The following is a 27,080-nucleotide window of genomic DNA, read 5'->3' as shown; positions in this document are numbered from 1 at the left end:
GATGGAGTAGAGAGTATGTTTATAAAATTTGCAGATGACACCAAGCTGGAAGGCGTTGCCAGAGGTTTGGAGAACAGGATTCAAATTCAAAATAACCTTGATAAATTGGAAAATTAGTCTGAAATGAACAAGATGAAATTCAATAAAGACAAGTACAAAGTACCACGCTTAGGAAGGAAAAATCAAATGCACAACTCCAAAATAGAGAATAATTGGCTTGGCAGTAGTACTGCTGGAAAGGATCTGGGTATTAGAGTGGATCACAAATTGAATATGAGTCAACAACATGCTGCAGATGTGAAAACGGCTAATATCATTCTGGGGTATATGTAGGAATGTTGTATGTAAGACACGGGAGGTAATTGTCCCACTCTACTTAGCACTGATGAGGCCTCAGTTGGAAGGTCCAGTTCTGGGTGTTGCCCTTTAAGGAAGATGTGAACAAATTGGAGACAGTCCAGAGGAGAGCAACAAAACTGATAAAAGGTTTAGAAAACCTGACCTATGAGGAAGGGTTAAAAAAAACTGGGCACGTTTAGTCTTGAGAAAAGAAGACTGAGGGAAGACCTGGTAACATTCTTCAAATATGATAAGGGCTGTTACAAGGAGGACAGTGATCAAAGGACTCCATGTCTACTGAAGGTAGGACAAGGAGTAATCGGCTTCATCTGCAGAAAGGGAGATTTAGGTTAGATACTAGAAAATCATTCTAATTATAAGGATAATTAAGCTTTGGAACAGACTTCCAAGGGAGGTTATGGATTCTCTGTCATTGGAGGTTTTTAAGAACACATTGGACAAATATCTGTCAAGTTTATTTGGTCCTGCCACAGCACAAAGGGCTGGTCTTGAGGAACTCTCAAAGTCCCTTCCAGCCCCACATTTCTCTGATTCTGTATCTCTTTCTCTCTCAACAGTTATGGTTGCCACTTCAGCCCAAGCTTGTTGTGTCACAGTGCAATGACACAATGCCATCTCGTGATGTTCTGGTGCAATGCTTTGAAGACCTGATAGGTTGATTTGCTGGCCTGAATTTTTGTTCGTGACATTTTAATCATCTCTTAACAGAATTGTGTAGGACATGGAACAGTTGCCTCAAAACTGAGATTATCCTGAAAAAAATCAGATGGCCAGCAAGTCTGCCCCTGGCCTGATGTCAGTTTGGAATCAATGTCCAAGAGGTGAAATACTCTATATTGTGTTCTCAGTTCCCATTGCTATCCCATATCCCAGGCTGGGTACATTTCTGATTAATATCATTATGGGTTGAATTCTAGAGGACCTTCTCCATTAACAACCTGAAGTTTAAATCCCTCTTCAGTCTTCCATGTAAAAGGACAAAGGAAAACACATGCTTCCAACTGGATGCTTGAGTTTGGGGTGATGGGAAATCATTTGTGTATGATATCCCCTTTGGTATCACATTGGGGTTCAGGTAAAGAGAAGGGACAGGAGGCATTCTGGTGGTTCAAGACACAGAGATACAGCCCCTCCCAGCCTATGGCAGAGGAGACTGTGAATTTATGGTATAGAGACATCCCCTTTCTCGCATGAAACAGACAGAAAACTAGGGACTTAAGATATGTAAACAGCCCCCTTCTGTTGTAGTGTCTCTTTGGGCAAAAGGACTGGAAATAGCCCCCTTCCATGTGGGGCACAGGGGACTCTGGAGGTTGGGGGTTAAAGGGAGGAATGTCCCACTGTCTGAATGCCAGTTGGTAGCTCTGGTTACCAACAGAACTGTTTCTGCCCTTGCTTTGACGTCTCAGCCTCAGGCCTTGCTCTCTTTCTCTCTCTCTCTCCCTCGCATTCCTCTGGGAGCTGATCAGGGCTTGAATGACACCCCAGATGACTCTTCGCTATTAATTCTTGTGTACAGAATGGGCTCCTTGTTCTCCCATTCCTACTCTCCTTGAGGAATTACAGGGGCCAAGGCAGCAGACTGAAAAGTTCCTGACTTAACCCTTCCCCTGACTTCCCGGGAGTCTCCCTACAGCCAGAGGGCCAGCAGAGAAATCAGAGAGAGGGAGAGAGTCGCGCCAGCACCACATCATCCCTCTTCAATAGAACCCACGGTGCTCACCAAAAGACACTGCAACAAGGGGTTCAGATAGGAGGGTCCCACTTTCTATTTGTTATATCCATTACCAGATAACCCCCTTCTTCACCCTTCTAAGAATCCCCTGTGTTGTACAGAAATACCACCTCTGAGAACCTCAAAGTGAGATGTTTTCTCCAGTACATCAGACTGGATATGGAAAACCCAATCGCAGATAGCACAGTAGCAAAACCAGATATTCTCCCTCCCACTCACACCCTTTTACTGCTTCATTTTGACCAATATCTGGAAACCACATCTCTGTTTCAGGACATGAAGGAGTTAACAGCATGGGAATGGAAGGCGGAGAGCCACCTGTCAAAGCAGGTAGCAGACAGACATGCTCTGCCCAGTTCCCTCTTTGATCTTCCCAGACCCTAGTAATGCAGGAAAATTGTCCTATTTAGCAATTGTAAAACCTCCACTTACCCACAAAACAATGTTAGAATAACCAAATGATGGATATAGGGCCAGAGGTCTTTTTAGTGAACCCCAGATTGATTTTTGTTTCCCCTTTTAGCGGGGTCCCCTGCAGCTCCTCTCTGAAGTATTTCACTCATCAACCTACCACTTCAGTTTGCAAGCACTGTAGAATCAAGTCCGCTGTTTATCCCAAAGCAGCAGCAGTAGCAGCAGCAGTGCCAGCTTTCTGCACATCCTGCCTTACCAACGTCCCTCAGCCCTGCCTAGGAGAGAGGTTTGTCTTTATGGCCCATGCTATTTTTGGCCGGTCCGATGGGACTTCTCACAAAGAGAACTAGAGTCACTGGACATGATGCTTTTGTGATAAGGACACCTGTCCTAGTAGTAACTGAGCTGACACACAATCCCCCGTTTCTCCCCATTCATTCCACAATCTGAAATGATAAACATTTTCAGTCTCTAATAACCTGGGGCTAGATTGGAATCAGTGAAGGTAAAAGGCTCCATAGCATTCCCAGTGACAGCCAGCCCCAAGTTAGTGAGAGAACAGGACAGGGGACTGAACCGGATTGATCAGTGAGGCAGTGCAAACTGCTAACTGGGCCCAGGTGCCACTGACTTCCCGGTCCCTGTGGTGCTTCAGGAAGTGAGAGACCGGAATGGGGAATGCAACCTGGTTCTCTCACTCTAGAGTATTGGAGGACTTAGCCCTTGGGCTTGCCACATGAAGGGGACTCTTTCTAATCTAATAGAAGGAAATAACTAACCCATGGCATGGTAAACAACATTCATGCCTAAGATGCCTTTAGTTTGCCCCTGATTCCCCATGACAAGTTACTGCAATTCCCTTGACGGAACTCCACAGACGGCTGCAGTTCAGCCCCATGGACCTGGTCCCTGTTGTGGTGCCATCACAGCCAACAATCAGACACAGTTATAGAGTGAGTGGTTGTGGCCAGATCAAGGATTTTCTTTTTTTTAGACTAACCCCTCCACTGTTGCCTGCTTGGGTGATTCTTCTGTGGTGAATCCACTGGGACTACGGCTGCTTGGCCAGTGACTGAGGGAGAACTGAATGGTGCCTTTGAGAAGCTCTGGGACTGGCACCAGTGGGTTCTGCCGAAAATTATGTGGAATGTAACAAACCAGAATCTGTCTGTTGCTTCCACGGCTGCATTGCATCTGTAGGGACCCCAACAGCAGGTAAAAAATATCCTTGATTCTGTGGAGAACTGTGGTTGATCAGACTTCAGACTGGCTATCGCTTTGGAGCTGTCCATTGGAACAGAAGAGGCACCTCACAGCATGGGGATGTTTGTATCATCCTGGAGCCCAACATAAACATGGGGACTCTACACATTCTCCTATGACTGGGAAAACTTTTTGAAAAGCAGAATGTTAGGAGGGGGTATGGTCTTTGCTCAGAGAGGGATTTGGAGAGATGGAGTTGGTGGGGCAGTGGAAAGAGGCTGCTTTTAGATTCTGTGGTGATGGGCTCCACAGATAGATAGGCCCTGATTCTGACCTCACACTGGTGTAAATCAAGAGTAACTTCACTGAAATCAACACTGGTGTCAAACTGGTGTAAGAGCAGAATCAGATCCATAGATTTTAGAGTGTCATTTCACAAGAATCATAAAGAAGAGACTCTATTCCCCCCGCCCTCCCTCTCTCTGAGTGTCACACTCAGACCAGCTTTAAACAAAGAGAATATTTTGCTGAGACCCCTGCTAATCTGTCTGGTTCCTTCCTGGCATTCCCCTTTGACTGCCTTCATGATTATGCAGCTATTTATGTGTCACTGAAACCTCTCTGGCTCTCTCTCTACACTCTTCTCCCTAGCCTTCTTTTTCTTCAGTGATGTCACAGAGCAGTGTAGTTGACTTCACAGCCATTTCCATAATTATCAGGTATAAAGTCACAGCACTGCTCTGTGACATCCTCAAACCTGAAGGGAGACACAGTTCTCACCGAGTGTATTGGATGCTCTGTTTGTTCCGGGGCAATGGGATGCCCAGGGCGTCTGATGCCCCCTCTGTCTAGGATCTTCCCTCCAGCCATCCAGCCCTCTCTTTCTCCCCAGTGGGGCACAAGACAGAAGGAATCTACCTCTCAGTCCTCCTCCCACCCATGATCATGGGGCTCACATCCCCTCTGCCTTCCCGTCTTTCCAATGAGAATGATTTCCCCCTCCTCCTCATACACTGGGCGTCTTGGAAGAGATGGAATTCTCCACACCCGTTTCTGTCATGTAAGAAGAAGGCACATTGCACACATGCGAAGGCAGAGCTGATGTGTGCGGTGCCATCTGGGGCAGGTCATGAGCATTACTGGAGCTTGGATAGGCAAAATGGGAAACAGGAGAGAGGCACTGCTGCCCACAGAGAGGCAAGGGGGGAGAGCCCCTCCCCTTACAACCTTTATTTCCCTAGGCCCCCCTCAACCAGATTAGCAACATAAGGAAAGAACAAACCTTCAGCTGTCTCTGCTATCCCCTCAATCAGGCACTGAGAAGTTCCCTCATTTTAGTTCCATTGAGGCTTCCTGATATCACTGGAGAAAGAGGCAGCCAGCCAAAATCCATGCCAATCCACCGCTCCTGCCAACGGGCCGTGGGGGATTGCAGAATGGGGGAAGGAGAACAAAAATAACAAGAGGGGGACCCTACAAGGCACCCCCTTCAAAATAAAAATACAGCCCACCCTACATTCTCCAACTCTTTTTCCTGCTTCCCCACTCCCAGGCTACGGTTTCGCATAGACGAAGCATGTGTCGTCAATCCCAGAGGGAACGCACCCACGGCTGCAGGACCGAGTCTTACCATTTCAAAGAGGAGTCGGCTCCCAGCAAGAGCCCTGCCCTGCCCTGCAGTCCGGCTGTTGCTCTCTCTGCTCCAGCTGGCCCTGTCTCCTCTCTCCTTTTCGGGTCTGAGGCAAGCTGGATGCTTTTAAAAAGCTTTTTATGTGTGTGTGTGTGTGTTAATCACATGATTGTCATTCACCTGTATCTCAAACAAAGACAGCGCACTGTTAAAGGCCCAAACAAAAAAGCAGGCAAGGGAAAGAGGGGGGTGTAGATGGAAACTGAAGGGGCTGTTGAGAGAGAGAGAGAACCCTTATCAAACTTCCAATTCATGGGTCTCCCTTTCCCTCGGCACACTGGAGTTATTGTTTGGCCGTTGTGTGTGTGTGTTTTCCAATGTCTGTTCCCCCCACTCTGACGCTGTTTTACTGTATGGAAAGATTTCATTGTGAGCCCCTCCCATTTTCCCAGGAGGTCCCAAGACAATACCAGTTCTGTGCCCCTGAGAAGGGGCATGACACAAAAACGGCCACTGTCTGTCTTACCCAGATTGCTGCTGGGGTGAAGCAGCTCAGGTATTTGTTGTGCAATCACACGCCCAAGCTCGCTCTGGAGGTTGAATGAGAGGTTGGTTAAGAATAAGCGTGGCCCTGGTGCATTCAGTGCTTCCTTCAAACCAGAGGGCACCCCCAGACTTCTTGATCATCTTCCCCTCACTTCCTTTCTGCAAGTAGACTCTTCCTTCCCATCTCCTCCTTCAGACAGACTCTTCCTCCCCCTTGTTACAAACCCCAATGGAATTCTTGATCTTCCTTTCCCAGTCACACACCAGATAGACTCTTTGGGCCAAATTCATCCCTAGTGACTTCAATGGAGTTGTCCCAGAGATTAATTTGATTCTTGGTAACTCATTGATGTACTACTGCATCACAGCTCCTCAGACCACTGAGTCTGGATCCTGCTTTCAGACTACTCCTAGGATGATTCACCCTTCCTGCGACTTCCTTATGGCTCAACCAATCTCCCTATCTGGACTGTTAGTGCTTGGCTAAAAGCAGGATCCCACGCTGGTGCCTAACCATACTCTCTTGCAGTGGGAATGGAAAGTAATAGGACCTTGGAGTGCTATGGAATTCACCCATGGAGCCTCTTCCTGCACGGAGAGTTTGGCAGGATGAAAAAAGAGGTGCAGGGGAGCACTTTAAAATAATAGTGTCATACCTCATGGGAGAGCAATCCAAAGCCATGGGCTCTTGATGGACATGTTCCTGCCTGCCTCCCTCCCTCTTTGAGATTGTATTGCAAGCCAGCCAGTAATTCCTACCCTGACAATCCTAAGTGCAGCAATGGGACATACAGTGGTTGAAGGTCCCCTAGACAGACCAGTCCTATATTATTTAGAGAATTCTGTGTAATAGTAAGGAGCATGAAACACACTGACTGGTTAATAGGCAACCAGGACAGGTCCCAGAGTGAGGGTGTCATTGACTGTCACGGGGTTAGGTCCAAGAGTAGTCATGTTGTCACAGCTGCAACCTACAGCTGGTTACCAAGGGGAACCACTGGCTTTATGTGTGGAGGGATAAGAATGGGAGGATTTGGAAACCCCCTCAGTTGGGATCTATGTAAGGTACTCACATGGCCACTGTTACTGTAGTACCTGAGTGCCTAACAGTCTTTAATGTATCCATCCTCACACCTCTGTGAGGCAAGGAAGTGCTATTATCCTCATTTTGCCAACGGGAAACTGAGGCACAGAGAGACTAAGTGACTTACCCAAGGTTACACAAAAAGTGTGTGGCACATCAGGCTACCCTGAGTTCCAGGCTAGTGACCTAGCCACTGGACTATCCTTCCTAGTCTAAGACCAGAGCTTGGGGCCTGGAGATCCTAGCTTTACGGAGATAATGGGAAAAATATAATTTGAGTGGGAAAAGGGGGTGGAAACCTTAAAGCGATCATGCATGAGTACCATGGATACCCAGTGCAGAAGCCAGGGGACCCTCATCCTTAGAAAGATCAGTGCTGAAATACATTGCATGTGGTGGCCAAGTAATGGATCTGAGAGGCTTCTCAGCCATATAGTATGTCTACACAGGAGTTCAAAAGTATAATTTCCAGCTTAGACCTTGAGACCAGCTCAGATCAAGCTAGAGTGCTAAAAATAGAAGTGTAGCCGTGGCAGTGCAAATGGTCGGAGGAGCTAGCTGCTTGGATCGGTAGCTATGGTCTTGGATGGGATCATACTCGGAGCTGATAGCTCATCCCACCACTCACATTGTATCGGCTACAGTTCTATTCTTTGCATGCTAGCTCAGTCACAGTGAAAGTGGGTATGTCTGCTCAAGTTGGAAATTTCCCCTTGCAGCTGCAATCTAGACATACCCTTAGAGAGATCCTCACAGAGGCAACAACTTTAATCTGTAGAGAGAAAAGTGTCACCCACAGTGACTCCTCGCAGAGAGACGGTCACTGTTCTTCTCTCACTCTGTGTCCTTTCATCTCGACTGGAGAAATGGTGTCACACCTTTATCCACAATGACAGAGAGAAAATCCCCTTGGCTACCTCCCACCATGCTGCCTTGGTACAATAGGAAGAGTTACCAGGACAGGAAATGAGGCTGAAGAACCTGTTCTCCCCTCCAGTCTTTGAGGAACACTGGGGGAACTGGAAACCAATCTGAAGAGCAGAAGGAAGAGAAGAGAGGGGAAATCAAGACACAGAGGTAAAGAAAAAGAAGGAGGTACCAAGAGAGATGGAGAGACGAAAGAGAAAAAGGAGGGAAAGGAGAAAGGAAGAAAGAAGAAAAAATCCTTTCCCAGTTTAATATGAGGTGCCATTGACATTTCATTTCAGCAGTAACTACGTAGATGGTAAACTCTTCTGGACAGGGACCAGCTTTTGAAGATGCGTTTATAGAGTGACCAGCATAATTGGGCCCTGATCCTTGAATAGAGCCCCTAGGTGCTACCACAACACAAGAGGCAGGAACTGTATTTTTTGATATGTGTTTGTACAGTGCCTGGCACATTGGAGTCCTGGTCTGTGACAGGACCCCCTATGTGCTACTGCAACATAAATAAACAAACAAACAAGTGATGGTGCACAGCTTCATGCTTTAAAAGAACTGTTTCATTATGGTTGGTCTCTTTGTCCCAAGGGTCAGAGTACCCCAAATCCCTGGGGACATATACGCACTGAAGAGGTGGGATCTCCAGCCCCACTTTCCTCCCCCTCCCCCCCAGATTTAAGTGGGGTTCTCTTACATGAGGAATTTCAACCATTGGATGCCTTATTCCCTACTGCTTGGCCATCAGGACCTTGTAATCCCACTCCTGGGAAAAAAACATCCCTTCCCCAGTCTCTCTGTCTCCTGAGGTCAGCAGGAACCTGCACCTGGAGGGAGAGGAAACGAATGCCCCATCTCATTGTATCCTGCTTTGCCCTTCCCCCACCCCAGGTTGGGTATTAGCTGCAGACAGGGGAACAATCAGGCCAGTGTTTCTCAGCAGTGGCTACCTCCCAGTGGGACCAGGAGACGACCCCGTCCTCCTGCCTCAGGCTGTTCCTCTTCGCCATGGAGATTCCTGCATCCTTCACACAGGCTCTTGTCAGCCTAATGATGAACCACACTGACTAAAGAAGACATGCTCAGCTCAGCAAAGTCTGTGGTGAGACAGCGACACAGCATCTAGTGTGCGCAGATGACTATTATGGCTCTTGGGAAGAGGTTGTCTGCCCTGGTTGCTTTCCCTTTAGTGGGGCAGTTTTAGCAGGTCATGATAATCCCAGTGGGCTTTTCCCAGATAGAGACTAAAGATGTCAAATAACCCTCACAAGACCAGTGAGAGTTCTCCACACAACCCACCAGACTCTCAGCTGGAATACACATGCATAGTTTCTTCCCAACAGGTAGAGCCCTGCAAATCTGCAGATACCCGCTTTATATCTGCCGACCATTTTTGCGGATCAGATGCGGAGACAAATTTTGTATCCATGCAGGGTTCTACCAATAGGGGAACACAGCTGTGTGATAACACCCGGGGCTCACTTCACCAGCACCTGGACTACTTTAATCTAGGCATAAAGGCCTGAGATTTCTCCCCTGAGATTTCCATTGGGAATTTTGTGTGTGTGTGTGTGAGAGAGAGAGAGAGAGAGTGGGGCTTACACATCTCACTTTCCCAGGGAAGACAGGACAATACTAGGGAAGGTGCCCTGCGTCCTTGTATTTCTTGGGTAGGAGAGAACACCAAACCCTTGCCTTGCCTTTGTCACATGTACAGACAGACAGTGCTGGAGGAAATAGGGAGGGTTAAAGTCAACCCACTGGTGGGGTATTATTTGGTGCCACGCTCTCCTCACAGAACTGCCCATTGGCACACCTGAATACTATATATGTGCCAACTATTTGGTGCCAGTGATCCTGGCTGTAACCTGTGCTTGCTGTCAGCACCAGGGAGCCCCACCCTTGTCAGTCCCTAGCCTGGCTTCATTAAGTTTCCAATACAGACTTCTCTTTTGGCCTCTAATGCAGCTCTCCTTGGTGCCACACCGTGGCTCCAGCCCTCACCATACTGAGATGTGTGAGATGAAAGAAGCCATTGGGAATAGTGGAGGGAAAATGGTCATACTCTGTCAATCAGATAGCACAATCCTAGTTGTCAGTTCCAGGTTCATTCTGGGACCTGTAGCTCAAATGCTTGCCACCTGTCAATGGGATTATTTCCCTGTCTCTCAGTCCCAGCTATTATTTACTCTGTTGTTCCATCACTGGGCCTTCTAGTGAGACACGCTCTGCTCCAGCGGTTCGTAATGTCCTTAGAACTCCCTTGATGAAATTATTTCCCTGCGTCTCACCACAGCTCATCCATTCTTCGCTCTATAATTCCTGGCCCAGCACTGAAACATTTCCAAACTGACACTCCACTTGGGACTCCATGTCAAGAGTTCTGTGCTGGTCTGGTTGGTACCATTGGCAGGTATGGGAAAGCTGGTTCCTGGTCTTGACAATTTTGCAGAGGGAATCCTGAACGGATACATTACTGGGCTCTTCAACAGCATGAGTGGGACAGGAAGTGATGTTAGGAATCCAACTACCAAAGTATTCTGGAAGGCTTATAATAGGATAGAAAACAAAAGATGTAATGGAAAGCACCCTAATCCATTTAGCCATGATATGGCCCAGTGCACGCCCGTGTGTGTGTGTGACAGAGAAAGAGAGAGAGTTCGAGTTCTTTCTCTAAGCCCTGAGAATCCCACCTTCTGCCCTAAAGGATCCATGTCACTAGAAGTAGTTCAAGCCCTGCTTCTTACATGACCAGAGCCTGGGGTGCCTGACATAAAATACGCCCAACACCCCACTGGCATGCGTGTGCTGTGACAGTCCCACAGGGGCAGGAGAGCCCAGGGGAGGGAATCAAACCCATTTCTTCTGAATGGCCACAAAGTACTGATCCCCCAAGCCCTGCAGTGTATCCAGTACACACCATCCTCAGGAAGCTCTTGGACTATTCCTAGCCCGCACCAGCCCTAGAGAGTGAGAAACCAGCACTGGGCATTGTATCAGGGTCTCCTTCATAGGACAGCCCTACCCCCATGACACCAGGCCTTCCATCTGCAGTGCTATCAGGTGCTGCTGGTCCATGGACAGCAAGCAGCTGGGACTAGAACCTACTAATTCCTAGGTCACCAGGCTTGGGCCCTAGAACAAACCCTGCTGGCCAAAGGCGAGAGAGACCAGGCCAGGGACTTAAATCCAATCCTCTTGGATGACAACGCAGGCCCCTCACCACCTAAGCCCAATGGCCTGAACAACGCCCTATTTTAATTCCCCAGATGGGGGGACAGAAGAATAAAATAAAAGTTGACTGCAGCTTTCCTGGAGAAGCCTGCATATAGAAAGCGAGGACTGTGCGTGTTGCTGAGATGGAGTTGGGGGGGCTGTCAGTGTCCCCTCCCTGCCTGCATTAAATCAATGTATTCCGGCTATAAAGAGTGCTTAGCTCCACCTTCTGCCCTTCCCTCCCCCGGTGCTAAGCAGCAAGCCAGTCAGAGAGACATCCAGCCAGGGGATTAGTAAAAACCAAGCCTCCCTCTAGGAATGGCACTCGTCTGAGAGTCTCCTCCACGCAGGGCTCCCGTACGCCGCCAGGGCTCTGAGAGGAGAACAGAGGGGCTATTGGGATACAAATTACAGCCCCCACAGGATTTGCCAGGCAGACCAGCCAACGTAAGTTTTCCTACCTGAGCTCACTCACTCACACGCTTGCTCTTTTTCTACCTTCTATTACTTTTTCAGTTTCTTCTTCAGGAAAAGTCCTTGCCTCCCTCTTTGGGGGGATAACAACCCCTGCTCCATATTGGCTCCTTTTTCAACTAAACCAGGGGAGACACATTTTTCTACCCATTTTGGGGAAGAATCTTTTATTTTTTAAGCATTTCTTTCATGCGGGGGGGCAACTGGTGTGTGGTGGCAGAGACTTTTGGAGGTGACCGCAGAGAAAGAGATGGGGGGAAGCGTGAAACGGGCAAGTTAAAGACTTGGCTTTGCCAAAGAGGGGTAAAAAGAACTCTCTCTCACCCTCTGTACATATATATTTATATCATAAACAGATGAGAGAAGGGGGAAAAAACCAGTGTTTCCCCTCAAAGACACATTCTCCCAGTCTGCGCCAGATTTCCTGCCTGGCTATTTGGGGTGCACTTGAGATTTGCCTCTATTCAACGACTCTTGTTCAACTTTCTCCTGTAACCTGAAGACATCTTCGTTATGATTTATTAATACTGAAGCCACTGATTTCTTCCCAGCTATGTTCTTGCTTAGACTTTCAAGGCAGGTTTTAAATAGAAAGGGTCATTTGCAAGGGACAGATTTGGGGGGAGGGAGGGGCTGAATAAGGTTATTCTTAGAGAATGGGGTCCGTTTCCCCTTGATCTCTCCTTTTCCACTTAGTCTCTCTAAGTCATCAATGTGCTCAGCCAGCAGCAGACCCCTCCACATGCCCATGTTAAACTCCAGAACAGGGTACAGATCGGGAGCTTCCAATTAATCAGGATCCCCTCCCCCACTCTCCCACTCGATTATGGGTTTTGTGGGTCCCATAAACTGCACACATGGCAGCTCCATTGCTTCGCTTTTATCAAGTGGCTCCTGTCTCGTGGTCATTTACTGGGAAAGGTTTGAGTCTTTTTAGTTTTGGTGTTTGCTTTTACTTTTTTTTTTTTTCCAGTGGGAAGACCGGATATTGAGAAGAAAGAGAGAGCAAGAGAAATAATGGCAGATGATCAAGACCTTTCAGAGGTGGACATGAGCCCGGTGGGTTCTGAAGACCATCACTGCCTCTCGCCAGGACCATCCATGGCCTCAGATACCACCTCTCATATTACCAGCTCCGGGAGTGGAGAGATGGGGAAGGTCAAGAAGGAACAACAAGATTCAGAGACGGACGACGATAAGTTCCCTGTGTGCATCCGGGAGGCAGTGAGCCAGGTGCTGAGTGGCTATGACTGGACCCTGGTGCCCATGCCTGTGCGGGTCAATGGGAGCAACAAGAGCAAACCCCACGTCAAGCGGCCCATGAATGCCTTCATGGTGTGGGCACAGGCTGCCCGGAGGAAATTGGCTGACCAGTACCCTCACCTCCACAATGCAGAGCTCAGTAAGACCCTCGGGAAGCTCTGGAGGTAAGGAAGGCATATAGGGTGAGGGCAAATGGAATAATGGAGAGGCTGCATGTCAAGCTGAAGGCTGGAAGTAGAATGAGATTAAAGGGGCATCTGTTAAAGGGAGTTCCTCATCGAGGGGGAACATCACAGGGGTAAGGGAAAAGCACAGGAAAGTGAGGAACCAATCATGGTTATTAGCATCAGCTCTACGGGGTGCTTCCTCTGCAAAGCTCTGCCAACGCAGCTCAGTCTTGACCTGCAGCCTCCCTCCACCTTGCTATTCCACTCTAAGCCCCCTCTTCCGCAGCAGCCGTGCCAGCATACCTCATTCCTGGCCTGTAGCCATTCCCCCTGCCACTCCAGTCCTGGTCCTCTCCTGAGGCTCAGCTGCCCAATCACTCCGTGCAGTGTTTTGTTTGTGTTTGTTTGGCAAACCAATGTCCCCTAGGGCTAACCTGGCTGACCCCCATCAAATTTATTTCACCCATGATCTCCTTGGGCCCTTCTGAACCAGGTCTGGGAGATGACAGGCTAGAGGGCACTAGCCCCCAGCACGCCACCTAGTGGGTGTGCCTGCTGTCTGTGACAAAGGAGAGAGAGCAAGGTAGCCGGGCGGTGAAACCCAATCGCACATCCCGCCCAAAGAACTCTCTCGGATGGCCAGCCACAGATCTGACTAGCTACCGATTCTAGATCCCTCTCAAAGGATGTCTATGGGGGCAGGAGTGGGATAGCTCAGCATAAAGTGGTGAAAACTAGAGGACAGCCAGGAGTGATGTAGAGAGAGGAACACTTACTAGAAAATTGTTCAAAGGACTACACATGGGGGCTGTTAGCAAAACTCCCAACGATGCGCCCAGTATGCCCATCGTACCTTGCCGCTGACAGCTTATTATGGCTGAACAGCGTGGTTTGTGTCTAATCAGACTGCAGGAGCTGCAACTTTGCCCATTTGCAGGCCGATAGCGCTCAATAAATAAGTAATAACAGCAACTCAGCAGCCATTCCTGTAGTGTAGCGAGCTGGCACTAGCTGACACAGACTTCCCACTCCGCTATGCCTACACACGTACACACGTCGTTCTTCCCAACACATACGCATGCTCATCCCTCGGACCCGCACTACCCCTCTCAGTTTGTGAAAGCCATTTTAATGTTGGATACTTTCCCCACCCTCCCTGCCCCCAAGGTCCCTGTGGATGAAGTCATCTCCATTGGGACTGAGGGGTTGTGCCAAGAAATCAGGGTGGAGAGACCATGTAACACCCATGTGACACAAGGCCAGCGGTTCCACTTTTCCGCCTGATGGTTTCCATGAATAACTCCAGCAAATGATTATAAACGCCTCCCCGCTCCCTGGGATTGTCCAAGATCCACCCCTTCCTGGCGCCATCACTTCCCTGCCTGGTGCCTACCGCAACAAATCAAGACCATCAGCTTCATGTGATGGCCTTGGAGTTCCACAGAGATAGAAACAGGGCCCCTTCCCACAGGAGACCCTCACCTGCTGGGTGGGGAGGGAGATGTCTCCTGAGAACTGCAGCAGGGAGACCAGAAACTTTTCCAAAACAGAAGCAAACCCCATGCTTGAGACCATCCCATCACCAACAGTGGCTCGATTCTCCCTCTGACTTCATTCAGCTCCACCTGTGTGGGAGAATCAAGGCCCTGGGCGTTAGCTTCTGTCTTGGTCACATCAGTAAGTTTATCCAAACCCCTCTGCCTTTAATGTAACTCAAACAAAATGATTTCCTTGGAGAGATAAAGCAGGGAATTGTGGTAGGCCTCAAATATGATGCCCATGCTGGGGTGTTTTTTAACCCTTCCCATTCCCCTCTGCCTCTGCCTTTCCTATTACTATGATTACTCCAACCTCGTGCTCACCTTTGTTATAAGCCACCGGACACCATGCAGAATGATGATCCCAGTCAGTTCTCATTGCGCTAACCACCCCTGTTGCCTCCTTTCTGGCAACAAACTGACTGTACTGAGCATTTATCATTGCTCTTATTTACTCTCTCCTTCTTCTTAAAGCAATTGCTTTATGCTGTCCATTTACCCTCTCTCCTTACACTTTCAGTTGTCTGTCCTTTACTAACAATTACCGCGTTGGATGCTTTGCTCCTAACCATTCCTTTTGATTTCCTCCTGATTTCTCATCCCATCCCCTCCCCAACATTTTATTCTAGTGGAGAAGCAAGACCCCCATTTTAATTTTCAAAAGTAGTATTAAAAAAAGCTACTGTACTGTTCCAAAGCTACCGCATGATCCCCTTAAGCACTACATTACATTACACTACATGGCCTGAAGAGACAAGACTGCAGCATATGAGTCCTTAAATAGTCCAGTAACAGCCCAAACAGAGCACAGCACTCTGCTAGCCAGATATGTGACAGCATTGGGCATAACTGTTCCCCCCCACAGTGCTGCAGCAATAGAGACACTATCCAACACTAATGCGAGCTATAGTGTTTCGGCCCCTGATCCTGCAGGCAGACTGCAGAGCTCCATGAAGCCCCACTGAAGTTAATGGGGCTCTGCATGGGCACAGGGGTCTGTTGGGCAGAGTGGCTTGCAGGATCAGGGCCTGTCAAACACTGTTCCATTTTTTAAAAGGGATCCCCACTTCCCACCCCGCATGTCTGCTATTTGTGTTGTCTTTGCTAATTGAATGGCAGGGAACCTGTTGCCTTTGGAGATATTCTTATCAGTCTGTGTTGGGCACTGCAGCAGAGCAAGTTGGGGGCATGCGTGTATCGGCAGGATCAGTGTCTGCACTGGCTTTGTTGGCATAGTTAGGTGTGGGAAAATAAAATGAAAAGCCAGGGGAAGTCACCCCAAAGTGGAATTGTCCCACAGGAAATTTACTACACTATCCTAGACTATAATCTCTCACAGTACTCCAGGCAATTTTCTGATGCCAATTTCCTCCCACTCCTAACTCCACATTATTCAGCACGATCCAGATTTTCACAATTGGCTAGCAATTTTGGGTACCTACCTTGAGATGCCTGGAAAGGGGCCTGATTGTCTGAAAAGGTGTCTCCAAATTGGGCACCCAAAATCACCAGTCGCTTTTGAAAATTTGGGCCATCTAGATATACTTCTGTGTAGGTGGGTCTTATTTTATATCAGTGCTTAGATGCTATGGTAATGGGAGCATTAGCAATACCTATGGCAGAGAGACAGAGAGAAATCCACTGTGAGTGAGTATGGAAAGAGAGAGATGAGTTGAAAGCAACATTAAGCTGAGCTTGTTTCTGCCCATATCTGGTAGGTGGGGAAATCCCATGTGTCATATTGAAAAAAGTCCAGTAGATTGAGAAACAACCTCAGGGTCCAATCCAACATGATCCGCTCTACAAAGGGAAGCTAACCCCTCGGCTAGCTCTGTGTGAGTGACTGCTGAACAGAGGATGACCGCCACGTTTGCTCATGCAGCCACTGTGTTGCTAGGCTCAGACCAAGAGCTGTGTAAAGTGAGGATTCACGGGTAAGAAATATGCCATGCTACAGGAGATGGAGGGAGGCAAACAGAGAGACAGAGGGAGTCCTGGAGGCAGATGGCTGTGCCAAACTGCACCAGTGTTATGTAGACAAATGTTCCTTTGGGAGGTTATGCGGGGTGTCGAGACTGAACCCCTCACCTCATTCTGCTTACGAGAGGGTTAGAAGCAGGAGCCTCACCCTTTGGCGAACAACAAAGAGTAACTGCCAGGACTGTGCTGCAGTGTGGGAGAATCTAAACTTTTGCAGCTGCTGCTCAGGCAAAGGCGAACAGGATACTAATGACTGGTGCACCACGTGCAGGACCAGATTCCAGCCTGCCTCCCGAGGACAGGGCGAGACAGGGAGGAAATCACTGATCAACATTGGACGCTGCTCCAGGTCAGGAGTGAGGTGCACTGGCTGAGCTGGACAGGGGCAGGACTAGAAGAGCAGGGCGTGGTGCAGGTCAGGAGAGAGGTGCATCAGAACAGCTGTGTGAGTCCCAGGAACACACACTGGGAAAGGAATACACATCAGGATTAAGCTACGTGGTGGTGGAAGGAGTCTTACCCTCCATGCAGTTACCTTAGGTCCAAAATGAAGATTTCCTTTCCCAGATCTGACCCTGGTGCTCAATTTCCTTAGCAAGCACTTTGGGACAATAGGCAAGGTATGGCCCAACCTGGGGCAGTGGGTGTCCAGTAGGGCCATGAGCTTCTATTAACCTCCCCAGCGTAAATGGCATGTATGTGTGGACTGGATGTGTGTGTATTGGCAGTGGGTGGATGGCTCTTTCATGGGAACAGCCAGATTTAGACATCCACTGATTGTTCTGAGCCTCCCAGGCATTGGTGTGTGCACAAATAAGCTATTCCCTCTCCAGCAGCAGCCAGGTCAGCATTGCGGGATGGACTGATCCCTTGCCCCTGAATGCTGTGTGGGGAAACAGAATAGGAATTGAATGAGCTAAAGATGCAGGGCGAAAGGTGACTTCCTCACATGCCCTTCCCAAAGGCTGCTTTCCTCACCTGGGTGGGGCACTTACAGGGCAGGGGAGCATTCTCAAATGGAGTCTGATGTCATGGCTGCTGAAAAGGTCAGCAGGAACACGAGTCCAAATGCCAGAAACTTCTCCAGGGCTGGAAACAGATGAGACATGGGTAGAAGGGGGTAGTAAAGAGCTGACTATAGGGTGAAGGGATCTTTGTATCTGGACAGCAACAGAATCTTTCTCTCCCCACACCTCACTTTAGCTAGCCAGTGGGCCCAGGGAGACAGGCCATGCCTGGAAGATCCAGGCCTCTATGTTTATGAAATCTCCTCCAGATGTTTTATCCTCCTGTTCAATTCTCCCCTCACCTGCGTGCTGTATCAGCTTGGCGTGACTGAGACCCTCACGCCACACTGACTCATCTGCAGCTGCCGCTAGTGGGTGACGGGGAGGGGCCATGCATCAGGCTGCTCCAGCCGCCTGACATGCAAGAAGCTGGGCTTGGGTTTCCCCCGCCATTCAGCACAATGCCCCATGCTAGTGGAGATATGGTGGCGAAGGAGAGAACAAAAGAGGGAGACAGAGTTTTCATCTCTCTGTTCCCATCAAAACAGGGGTGTCCAATAGGTTCTGTGCTGAGCACTCCGCACTGGGAGGAGAGTGTTCAGTTCAGACTCATTAAGCTCATGGGCTTTGCTCTGCGATCCATTCCCTTCTGTGTTCCTGCAAGATTCGACTGCATTGTAGACCAGGGGGTGCTGGGGCAGGAAACAAGTGAAATCTAAATCCCCCAAATCTCCTGGCCTCTGCCTGCTCACACCGGTTTCACTTTGCTAAAGCCGATTTGAGCTCTGATCCCTGGTAGGGAGGAGGGGCAGAGAGACTGGGAGAGAGAAGACAAAGATGGGGGGATGGACTTTGTGCAATCCTGCTGTCTGCAGGGTTACGGGATGCTGGCAGAAAGATGCGGAGGGTATGCACAGCTCAGTGGAACTAGGTGCATCTCCTAGAGCTCCTAAGGTCATTGTAATTTAGGTCATCAGTGAGACGAATTTGGAGGTCTCAGCTTCTCTCTGCTTCAGTAACCCTATATACTTGGTACCTCTCACAAATAAAGGCTGTCTGTGAAGGATATTGGCCTCTCACTCCTTGGAACCAGTAGGGGCTGAGAGGTTAGGCTCATGTGGAAGATGTGGGTTCCCTTCCGAGTCTTGGTATCTTGTTTGCTGTGCAACAGCAGGGGTTAGGAGTGCTGGGGAGCCTGGGCCTGGTTCCTTTGTGGTTCGTGCTCTGTCAGGGTGGGAAGTTTGGTTCTGTTCCCACAGCTGGTCTTTTGCTTCCCCTCAACAGCCAGTGGAGTCTGGGAGATGCGGGGGCTAGTGCTTTACCGGGACATGCTTAAATCCCAGTCCAGGTCTCTCACTTCCTGGAGACAAAGGGGCTAAGGTGTTGCAGGAGGTTGAGGATATGCATGTCCTTTTATATTCACTGGAAAGCTGCGTGTGGAGCAATTCAGGGTGGGGGATTAGAGCTCTTTGGGACGTGTGAGCATGGTGTATGGCGGCGGGAGGGAGACAGGAAAGCTAGTGTTGGACTCATGGTGGCTCAGTTGTTTAATCTCCTGGATTAAAGCAGTGGTGGAATGCAATGTGCAGCCGTGATCTTCTCAGGGCTGCCTGGTGTGAACCCAGGTCAACACCTTAAGAGGCTCCAGAGCAGATCACACCCTCTGGCTATTAGCTGGGGTGGATATAAGGAGCAAAATGGAGGTGCTTGGATGCTGGTCAGTACCTGCTTGTGATCCTATTGATTTTCCTCATCTTTTTTACCAACAGGCCCCTCAAACCCCGTCTTCCGCTCCTAAATTCTCTGAGGCAGATTCATGCTTTTTGATCCTCTACTTTGCAAAGGGTTAAATCTAATCAATGACATTAGTGAAAGCAGAGTCTCTTAAGCTTCAGGAGGTTCAGAGAATCCTCTTCAACATTTGGCTGAGTATCCTCAAAGCTTTGTCCAACTCTCTTTGGGCTGGAAAAATCAGGACAGGAAATCTCCAAAAGGAACAAGTTTTTGCTTTTGAGATTTCTGTTGTCTCAGAGTTTTGGCTGGGTTGCAAAATCCATAAAGACAGCCGTGCCCCTTTTACTATTCTGGATTCTGGCTGAAACCAGAATGCTCTGGAGGCCACTGAAAAGTATGAAAAAGAAATAAAAAATATTAATCAAACATTTTCAAAATTAAAAGAAAGGGTTTGGACAATTGAGTCTGATCTCTTCTTATATCATCCAAAATAGTTCTGTTACGTAATTTCCTAGGAGATCCTGCCTTGCCTGGAGCAGGCCTTGATCTGACAGGTATGGGGGAAACGATTTTACATTTCCATGGAGACTTTCAGCCAAAGATCAAAGTTAATCTATTATTACAGTGCCCAGCACCATAGTATCTAGATGATTTACAAATTACGGGCCTCCTGCTGGGTATGGCTCAGCACCTGCCACTCTCAGATCTTTAGCACAGGAACCACATCTGGGATGGAAAATGGCAGCTGCGTGATCAAGAACCGTTAAAGTAGAAGCAAAGAAAATCCGCTTTTCCTCTAGGATCGTCTGTAGCTCACTCTTAGGGGATCCCAGGGTGCTTTAAGGGGCAGATCACAGCAGCACAGCCACTGTACTAGCAAATGCAATTGCCATTCTGTGCTCAGTGATCACTGATCAAGCTGATAGAACAAAGCCAGTAAAATGGCAAGGATGGAAGGTTAGGACAGGACAGAGAAATCCTTGAGCTAAGGTGACTGAGATAAATTGGCTTGAGAGAGAGAGAGAGATACATGACAACGAGCATTATGGATAACAAAGATTTGCCACCCTTCCATAATTCAAGGAATAGTTACAATTTTCACATGTCTGTAATAAGTCCTTTGAGCCCATCTTGTCTGGTGGTAACTATTAAGTCCTGCATTGATTTCAGTCATCACAGCATGATTACTTTGTCCACTAAGGCAAGTACAAACGTGGAGTGGGAGGAGGTGACTTTATATGGATTATAGATTGTAATCCACATTGGGCAACGACGATGTCTTCCTTTGGGTCTGAATAACATTGAGCATAGTGTCAGGGCTTAATTATGAACAACAATGAAAAGGGGTGAAGCTTTGGGGACTCTATTTAAATACTTCTCTACCTTCTCTATGACATGTCCAAAATGGGGTGGATCTCTGATGACCTGATGTGCATATTATTGCCATACCCATGATGCTTTGCTGTACGATTTTGACACCCCTGCCCCCCTCTCCTCCTCTCTCTCTCTCTGGTCTCTGTAGGTTATTGAATGAAAGCGACAAGCGGCCCTTTATTGAAGAGGCAGAGCGGCTCAGGATGCAGCACAAGAAGGACCACCCTGATTACAAGTACCAGCCACGCCGGCGGAAAAATGGCAAGGCCTCCCAGGGCGAGGGTGAGGGCCAAGCCGAGGGAGAAGCTGGTGGGGCTCCAGCTATCCAGGCTCACTATAAAAATGCCCACTTGGATCACCGACATCCTGGGGAAGGATCCCCCATGTCTGATGGGCACCCCGAGCATTCCTCAGGTTAGTCCCACGTCTGCAGCTACACCAGCGGGTTACCACCAGCTCATCCTCTTCCCAAGGAGATTCCCCCAAGCCATCTGGAGAATCGAGGGCTCCCTAAAAGTCCTGGGGCACAACCTTGTGAGCTAGATCCTCTCCCCATGGTGTGACCCAGTATTTGGGCATGACCCCTAAGGGCTCGGTGCCATCACCAGCATTGGGGCGCCTGCACTCCACAGGTGTTTCCACCCCTTTGGCCAGGTGGGAAGTCATCCCCCACAGGGATGCACAGTTGCCATTTTGGTTTTGGCTGGCCACTTCCTCCCTTCTCGTCCCTCTCTAGTGAGTTCTTCCCAGCACACAGCTAGTTCCCAGGGAGGCCTGTCAGTGCAGACGAAGAGCAGAGCTGTTGTGTGTAACCAACTGAGCTGTTTTATTGCCTGTCAGGCTGTGCCAGGGCTATGTTGTGAACTGGTAACACATTTTCTTTCTCTTTCCCCCGAAATGCTTGTCACTTCCCAGGTCAGAGTCATGGACCCCCCACTCCTCCAACAACTCCAAAGACGGAACTCCAGACAGGTAAAGCTGACTCCAAGCGGGAAGGGCGCTCCCTTGGGGAAGGGGGCAAGCCTCACATTGACTTTGGCAACGTGGATATCGGGGAGATCAGCCATGAAGTGATGTCCAACATGGAGACCTTTGACGTCAATGAATTTGACCAGTACCTGCCACCCAATGGGCACGCTGGCCACCCAGGCCATGTTGGGGGCTATGCGGCAGCAGCAGCTGCTGGCTATGGCCTCGGGAGTGCCCTGGCGGCAGCCAGCGGACACTCTGCCTGGATCTCCAAGCAGCATGGAGTCTCCTTGTCTGCTGGCACCACATCGGTGGTGGACTCCAAGGCACAGGTGAAAACGGAGGGTTCTGCCCCAGCAGGCCATTACACTGACCAGCCCTCCACTTCCCAGATAGCCTATACGTCCCTGAGCCTGCCCCACTATGGCTCAGCTTTCCCCTCTATCTCCAGGCCCCAGTTTGACTACCCCGACCACCAGCCCTCAGGACCCTACTATAGCCACTCCAGCCAAGCCTCTGGCCTCTACTCTGCCTTCTCATATATGGGACCCTCGCAACGTCCCCTTTACACTGCCATCTCTGACCCTGCACCCTCTGTGCCACAGTCCCACAGCCCCACACATTGGGAACAGCCTGTGTATACAACTCTCTCCAGACCATAGGAAATGGGGAACAGTGACCGAAGCAGCAACAGAAAGGCTCTGAAGAATCAGCACAGGCAGAAGGGCCTCCGAACTCCGAGGTCATTCAGTGTAATCCAACCATCAGAACCCACTGAGTATCCAGACATGTTTATCTAGACCCCGGTTATCGCTGGCTCACCTGCCTAGAGGAAGGTTTTACCCTTTTTCCCCCTCCCAATTCCACGTATGCCAACCTGATTGGTTTGCAAAACCCTTTTGGCCTTCTAAATGAGGATGATTCTGGGCATGGAGTGGTGGGTTTTGTTGTGCACACCTTGGACTGTAAGATAAGAGATACCCCCCATCACTAACCGCTCCCCCAACTGCTTCAGTGATTTAGCAAGTGTTTTGGGGAGGCCACAATGGCCAACTCTTTGTCACCTGTTGTGAAAGAAGAGTGGCTGGCTGAGCACCCTGTTGGATGTGTTGTGGGAGGAGAGGTAGGGCAGTACAACCGCCTTGTGATCGATGCTCTGCAATGTTCCTAAGATTCACACATGCATGAATCTTGATCCCTGTTGGAAGACCAACCTATATTGCTTTCCTATTGACTTCCACATCCACATCCTATCCTCCACTCAGCACACCCTCTCTTTACTCTGTGGTGATCTTCAGACTTGACTACACACTGTACTGGACTCGGGAACCATATTTGCTGGCTCTAGCCTTATCCGTGTCACAACGTGCATGTGTGTGGGGACAGCCTCTTGGACTGTAAAGGCAACAGGGATGGAATCCTCCTTTATTATGATTATTTTTTATTGCTAGTTTGTTTCAAACAATTCCTGATCCCTTCTAAATCCTTCCATCCACCCCTCTAATATTCCAAAAGAGACACTGCCAAGGCAGTGCTCACCTTTCTGGCATGTGTGCGCATGCGTGCATGGGATGTGGGGGGAGAGTAGCTGAAAATACTATGGCAACCAGAAGCATCAGCATGAATCCCACTTACCCAAACACAGTTTGCTGAAATAATCACCTTAAACCTGCAAGGTTGGGCCCCCAAGCAGGGTTGAACTAAAGAATACATCCCCTTCTGCCAGTCCACTGCTTGTTCCAGTTTGCCAACTCCTCATCCTTTTCCTCGGGGACAAGGAAAAGATATTGTGATGGCACCAAATGGGGGGAAAGCATTCAGTGTTGGATAAGCATAAAGACAATTAGTCGATGTGAAATGAAAATGAAAAACTCGCGTTCCCTTTTGGGTATCAAACTGGAAGCAACCATCCTCGGTGGTCAGACTGGTTTCCATTCCGTCTTGTCTTCATCTTCATCCCCTCCTCACCCTCTTGGGTGGTCTGCTCGCCCATCCCACATCTTCAGGACTAGCATGGTTTCACAGTGCCAGAGAGCACGCTGACATGAAGGATGTCATAACTCAAGTTCGGAGAAGACGATGCCCTCCCATTGGCAACCAAAACACACGATGGAACCCCCAGCTGATATGCAGGTCTGGGAAGATGAGACAGATTGACTAAGCACAACCTGTGATCCTCACTACCATTTTTATCCTTCAACTGAGATCACTGAGGATGACCTTTATACAACCTTCTCTCCACCCTTAACTTTGGCTGACTCCTCCTCTGTCATGTTTGAAAAGAGCATGTAGTACGTTTGCTCCCCTGTATGCATGTAACCCATTGCTGCCCCTTCCCTTTATTTATTCCATTACACCTTTCCCTCCCACCAACCCCCTCTCCCTGTCCCCAGCATATGCTGTCCTAGCACCATTAACTCTGCATTAAATGTATGGAATAATAAACATAAGGTTTCATTTGTGTGTGTCCATTTTTTTTTATTTTAATATTTTCTTCTTCTTTCAGCCACATCTTGTCTTTCCTCCCCAGTAAGAGGGAAGGGGTGCCTCTACATTGCACAGACCCTGTGTGCATGTATACATTTCTTTTATGCCCATCACAAAAAGGAAGCTGACAGTGAGTTAATAGCATTGCCTGAACTAGGAGCCTCTTATTTCTCTTCTTCTCACCTGAGTCCTCAGCCCCAAGCTTCCCTACCAGCAGCCCTCTCTCCCTACACACATCCCTGAATACCATCCATATCTTCTGACCTCCGAATTACATCTGACACCTACTAAGCGGGACTTAGTGCCTGCCTGCACAGATCCTGAACACATGAACACCAGCCTACTTCCCTCCATGAACATAACACATGACAGAGCCCACCCCACTTCAGACCAAAGGCTCCCAAGGGCAGTGGTAACAAGATAGAACAAGAAGCTAGGAAAAGGACTCCATGAGAGCTAGAAAGATCCAAGGTTTCCTAAGCAGAGGCATGTGATTTGTTCAGTGTGTGTGTGTATGCAAAGTGCACAGTGGATGAGTAAGGCATGTATGTGTTCTAGGAACTACAGACCAGACCCAAAGCCCATTGAAGTCAATGGGAATCCTATATGAGGCCTTTTCAGTTCAGGTGCTCCAGAAGTGCGCAGCACGCAAGCACCATCAGTGGAATGACTCAGACCTAAATGCAGAGACTAGATAGTTCAGTGCAGGGAAATGCAAGGGAACAAGGGTGACAGGCAAAGCCTTTAAAAAGGGGGAAGAAAGGGGAAATCACACTATAAACTACTGACCGGGGGGTCTTCAGCACAACGATGACATTGCTGGACAGCGCAAGGAGAAGGGACTGACTGCATGGAAAGGAAGAGGTGGGGGGCTGAGTACAGGGGTGAAGGGTGGTGAGGAGTAGGAAAAGAAAATTCCTACTAACATGACACAAATGTCTTCCCATCTCACTCCAGTTTAAGGAAGGGGGTGGGCTTCTCACTTGATCAGCATCTAGCAGGAGGGGGTGCCTAGTATCCCCCAAATGTATACCCCCAGCTGACACAGGATCCAGAACAACCCCACCCTTAGTCTTTGCACTGGGAACAAAGGGGTTAAACACTCCCTTTGCAGCCTAGCAGGAGCTGGCCCAGAGTCCTTTGCTATCCCTTTAATCGTATCTGATACAGATGCAATGCTGCGGGGTGGGGTGGGGAGAGAGGAGGAGAGTGTGGAACAAAGAAGCCATTTAAAAAAAAGAGGGCCGAGAAAACGACCCCTGCGCTCCATTGCAGACGCCAAAACGATTGCACAAAGGCACCGTTCATGACTGAAATTTCACCGCGCCAACGTGATTAAAGGATTCCATTGGGGGGCGGGGGGAAGAGGGCTGAAGGCCATCGCTCTGTGGATTAACCTTTTCTTGGCAAGGATGGCATGGACAGCAAAGACTTGCCCTCGTGGGAGTTTACACCCGTCCCCTAAATGCATGTCCCCCACTTACCTCATTTGGCCAATGACCTATTCAGCTCTTTTAAACTTGCCTCAGGTGCCAACCCTTTATTTATGTCTCATGTCCCTACACACACCTAAGGGAGATTAATTGGTGCCTATATGATTGTTAAGTGATTATGAGTGATGTACAGGGGTCAGTACATTGCAGGGCTGTATAACAGTTCTACAGGCAGGTGGATATAAACCCCTAAGGAAGGTGGCCACGCAGTGTGGGGGGTTACATATTTTACAAATAATGTTAACTGGCTCTCAGAGCACAAACACTGAAATGTTACCCACGGGGAAAACAGCTCCAGGGTTTCAGGTACAAACCTACAGCAGAGGGCAGCATGCACAGCCAAAAGTTGGTGGTTTGTTTTTTTTAAACCCAAGGGCAACTTTTAATAATGCAATCAGCCCTGATGAGAAGCATTAGCTGTTTTATCTTCCTGCTGGCTTTTTTGCCCCAAGAGCTAAAGTCCTTACACACATAAAGGCTTCAGGTGCGAAATCTAGAGGCAGAAGCAGTCTTTAGGCCCATGCAGACTCTATCACAGAGAAACAGCTTCTTTTACTGGCAGGGGAATGGGCCTCCATTTGGGCCCCTGTCTTTGAGCATGTCAACAATGGAGGTTAATATGACCGCTGCTGTCTTAAAGGACACTGTCATCACTTCTTAACCAGTCAGATTGTTTAAAAAAACCTCAAGATGTTAATGGCTCTCTAGCTCTTGTAGAAATCGGGGATGAGGGGGTGGCTGCTAAGGCACTGGTAGACTTACGGAGACAGGGGATGACTGTATGTATAGTAGAAGCACAGACTACACCTATAGTTGTTGAACAGGTTCCCAGTTGGTGGGGATTCAGGCCGGCAACTGTGCTTCCTGCTGGGGCACTGCCACTGAAAGGGGATCCTGGTGATTGAGAAGTTGGGGGCAGGAGTGGCGAAACAATGGGGGATTTGATAAGAGCTGCTCCACGATACTCCTGAGAAGCCCCCAGAGCTAGCTCTGATCAGAGAGGAAATTGGGGGTTTCCACAGCAACCTGCTCCAGGGCACAAAGGCTCTGCTGTCTACTGGAAAGCAACGGAGGTGTCTCCTGCACTCCTATCCCTGGCTGTTGTGAAAGGAGGTGTGGGCAGAGGGCTCATAACTGCTTCAGAGGGTTTCTGATTGCCAAGCAGCTGCAGGATCATTTTTATAGGGCAAAAGTTTAATATGATGAGGGTTCACTAAATAGGGGGAACAGCTGCTCCCTTCCATCTTTACACTAGTTTACAGGTACAGGGCTTCTGAGGCAGAAGCACTGAGGGAAAGGCACCTTACTCTGCTCATTGAGCCTAACAGCAAGCTAAAAGGTACTGTGCTTCTAAAGAGAGAGGCCAGGGCAGGGTGAGGCAGAGGGAAGGAATAACTATAGATCTAAATTGATGGAAAAGAGGAGGAGGCCATCTCCTCTCAGTCACAGCATACTGAACTATGGAAGAGGGAAAACAACCCACAA

The 27,080-nt window shown here is 48.8% G+C and overlaps 1 protein-coding gene across 1 annotated transcript; it reads left to right on the top strand.

Moving 5' to 3' along the window:
- The first annotated feature begins 11,424 nt into the window (after positions 1-11,424).
- Positions 11,425-23,240, top strand: SOX10 (SRY-box transcription factor 10). Its single transcript, XM_067559469.1, has 4 exons — positions 11,425-11,556; positions 12,557-13,010; positions 20,795-21,060; positions 21,562-23,240. Exons 2-4 carry the CDS (start codon positions 12,601-12,603, stop codon positions 22,275-22,277), a joined length of 1,392 nt encoding a protein of 463 aa, XP_067415570.1. The 5' UTR covers positions 11,425-11,556; positions 12,557-12,600; the 3' UTR covers positions 22,278-23,240.
- The last annotated feature ends 3,840 nt before the right edge of the window (positions 23,241-27,080 follow it).

This window comes from Emydura macquarii, unplaced genomic scaffold, assembly GCF_026122565.2.
Source record: "Emydura macquarii macquarii isolate MOO-44397 ecotype Brisbane River unplaced genomic scaffold, CSIRO-AGI_Emac_v2 contig_2205, whole genome shotgun sequence".
NCBI lineage: Eukaryota > Metazoa > Chordata > Testudines > Chelidae > Emydura > Emydura macquarii.
Note: the sequence above shows the minus strand (reverse complement) of the source record. Positions and strands in the feature narration are given on the sequence as shown.

What these genes read in the sequence shown, in the direction of transcription:
- SOX10 (XM_067559469.1), top strand. Translation starts at nt 12,601, where the DNA reads ATGGCAGATGATCAAGACCTTTCAGAGGTGGACATGAGCCCGGTGGGT. An exon ending in ACCCTCGGGAAGCTCTGGAG is followed by an intron (nt 13,011 to 20,794) that starts GTAAGGAAGGCA and finishes TGGTCTCTGTAG; the next exon opens with GTTATTGAATGAAAGCGACA. An exon ending in GCACCCCGAGCATTCCTCAG is followed by an intron (nt 21,061 to 21,561) that starts GTTAGTCCCACG and finishes GTCACTTCCCAG; the next exon opens with GTCAGAGTCATGGACCCCCC.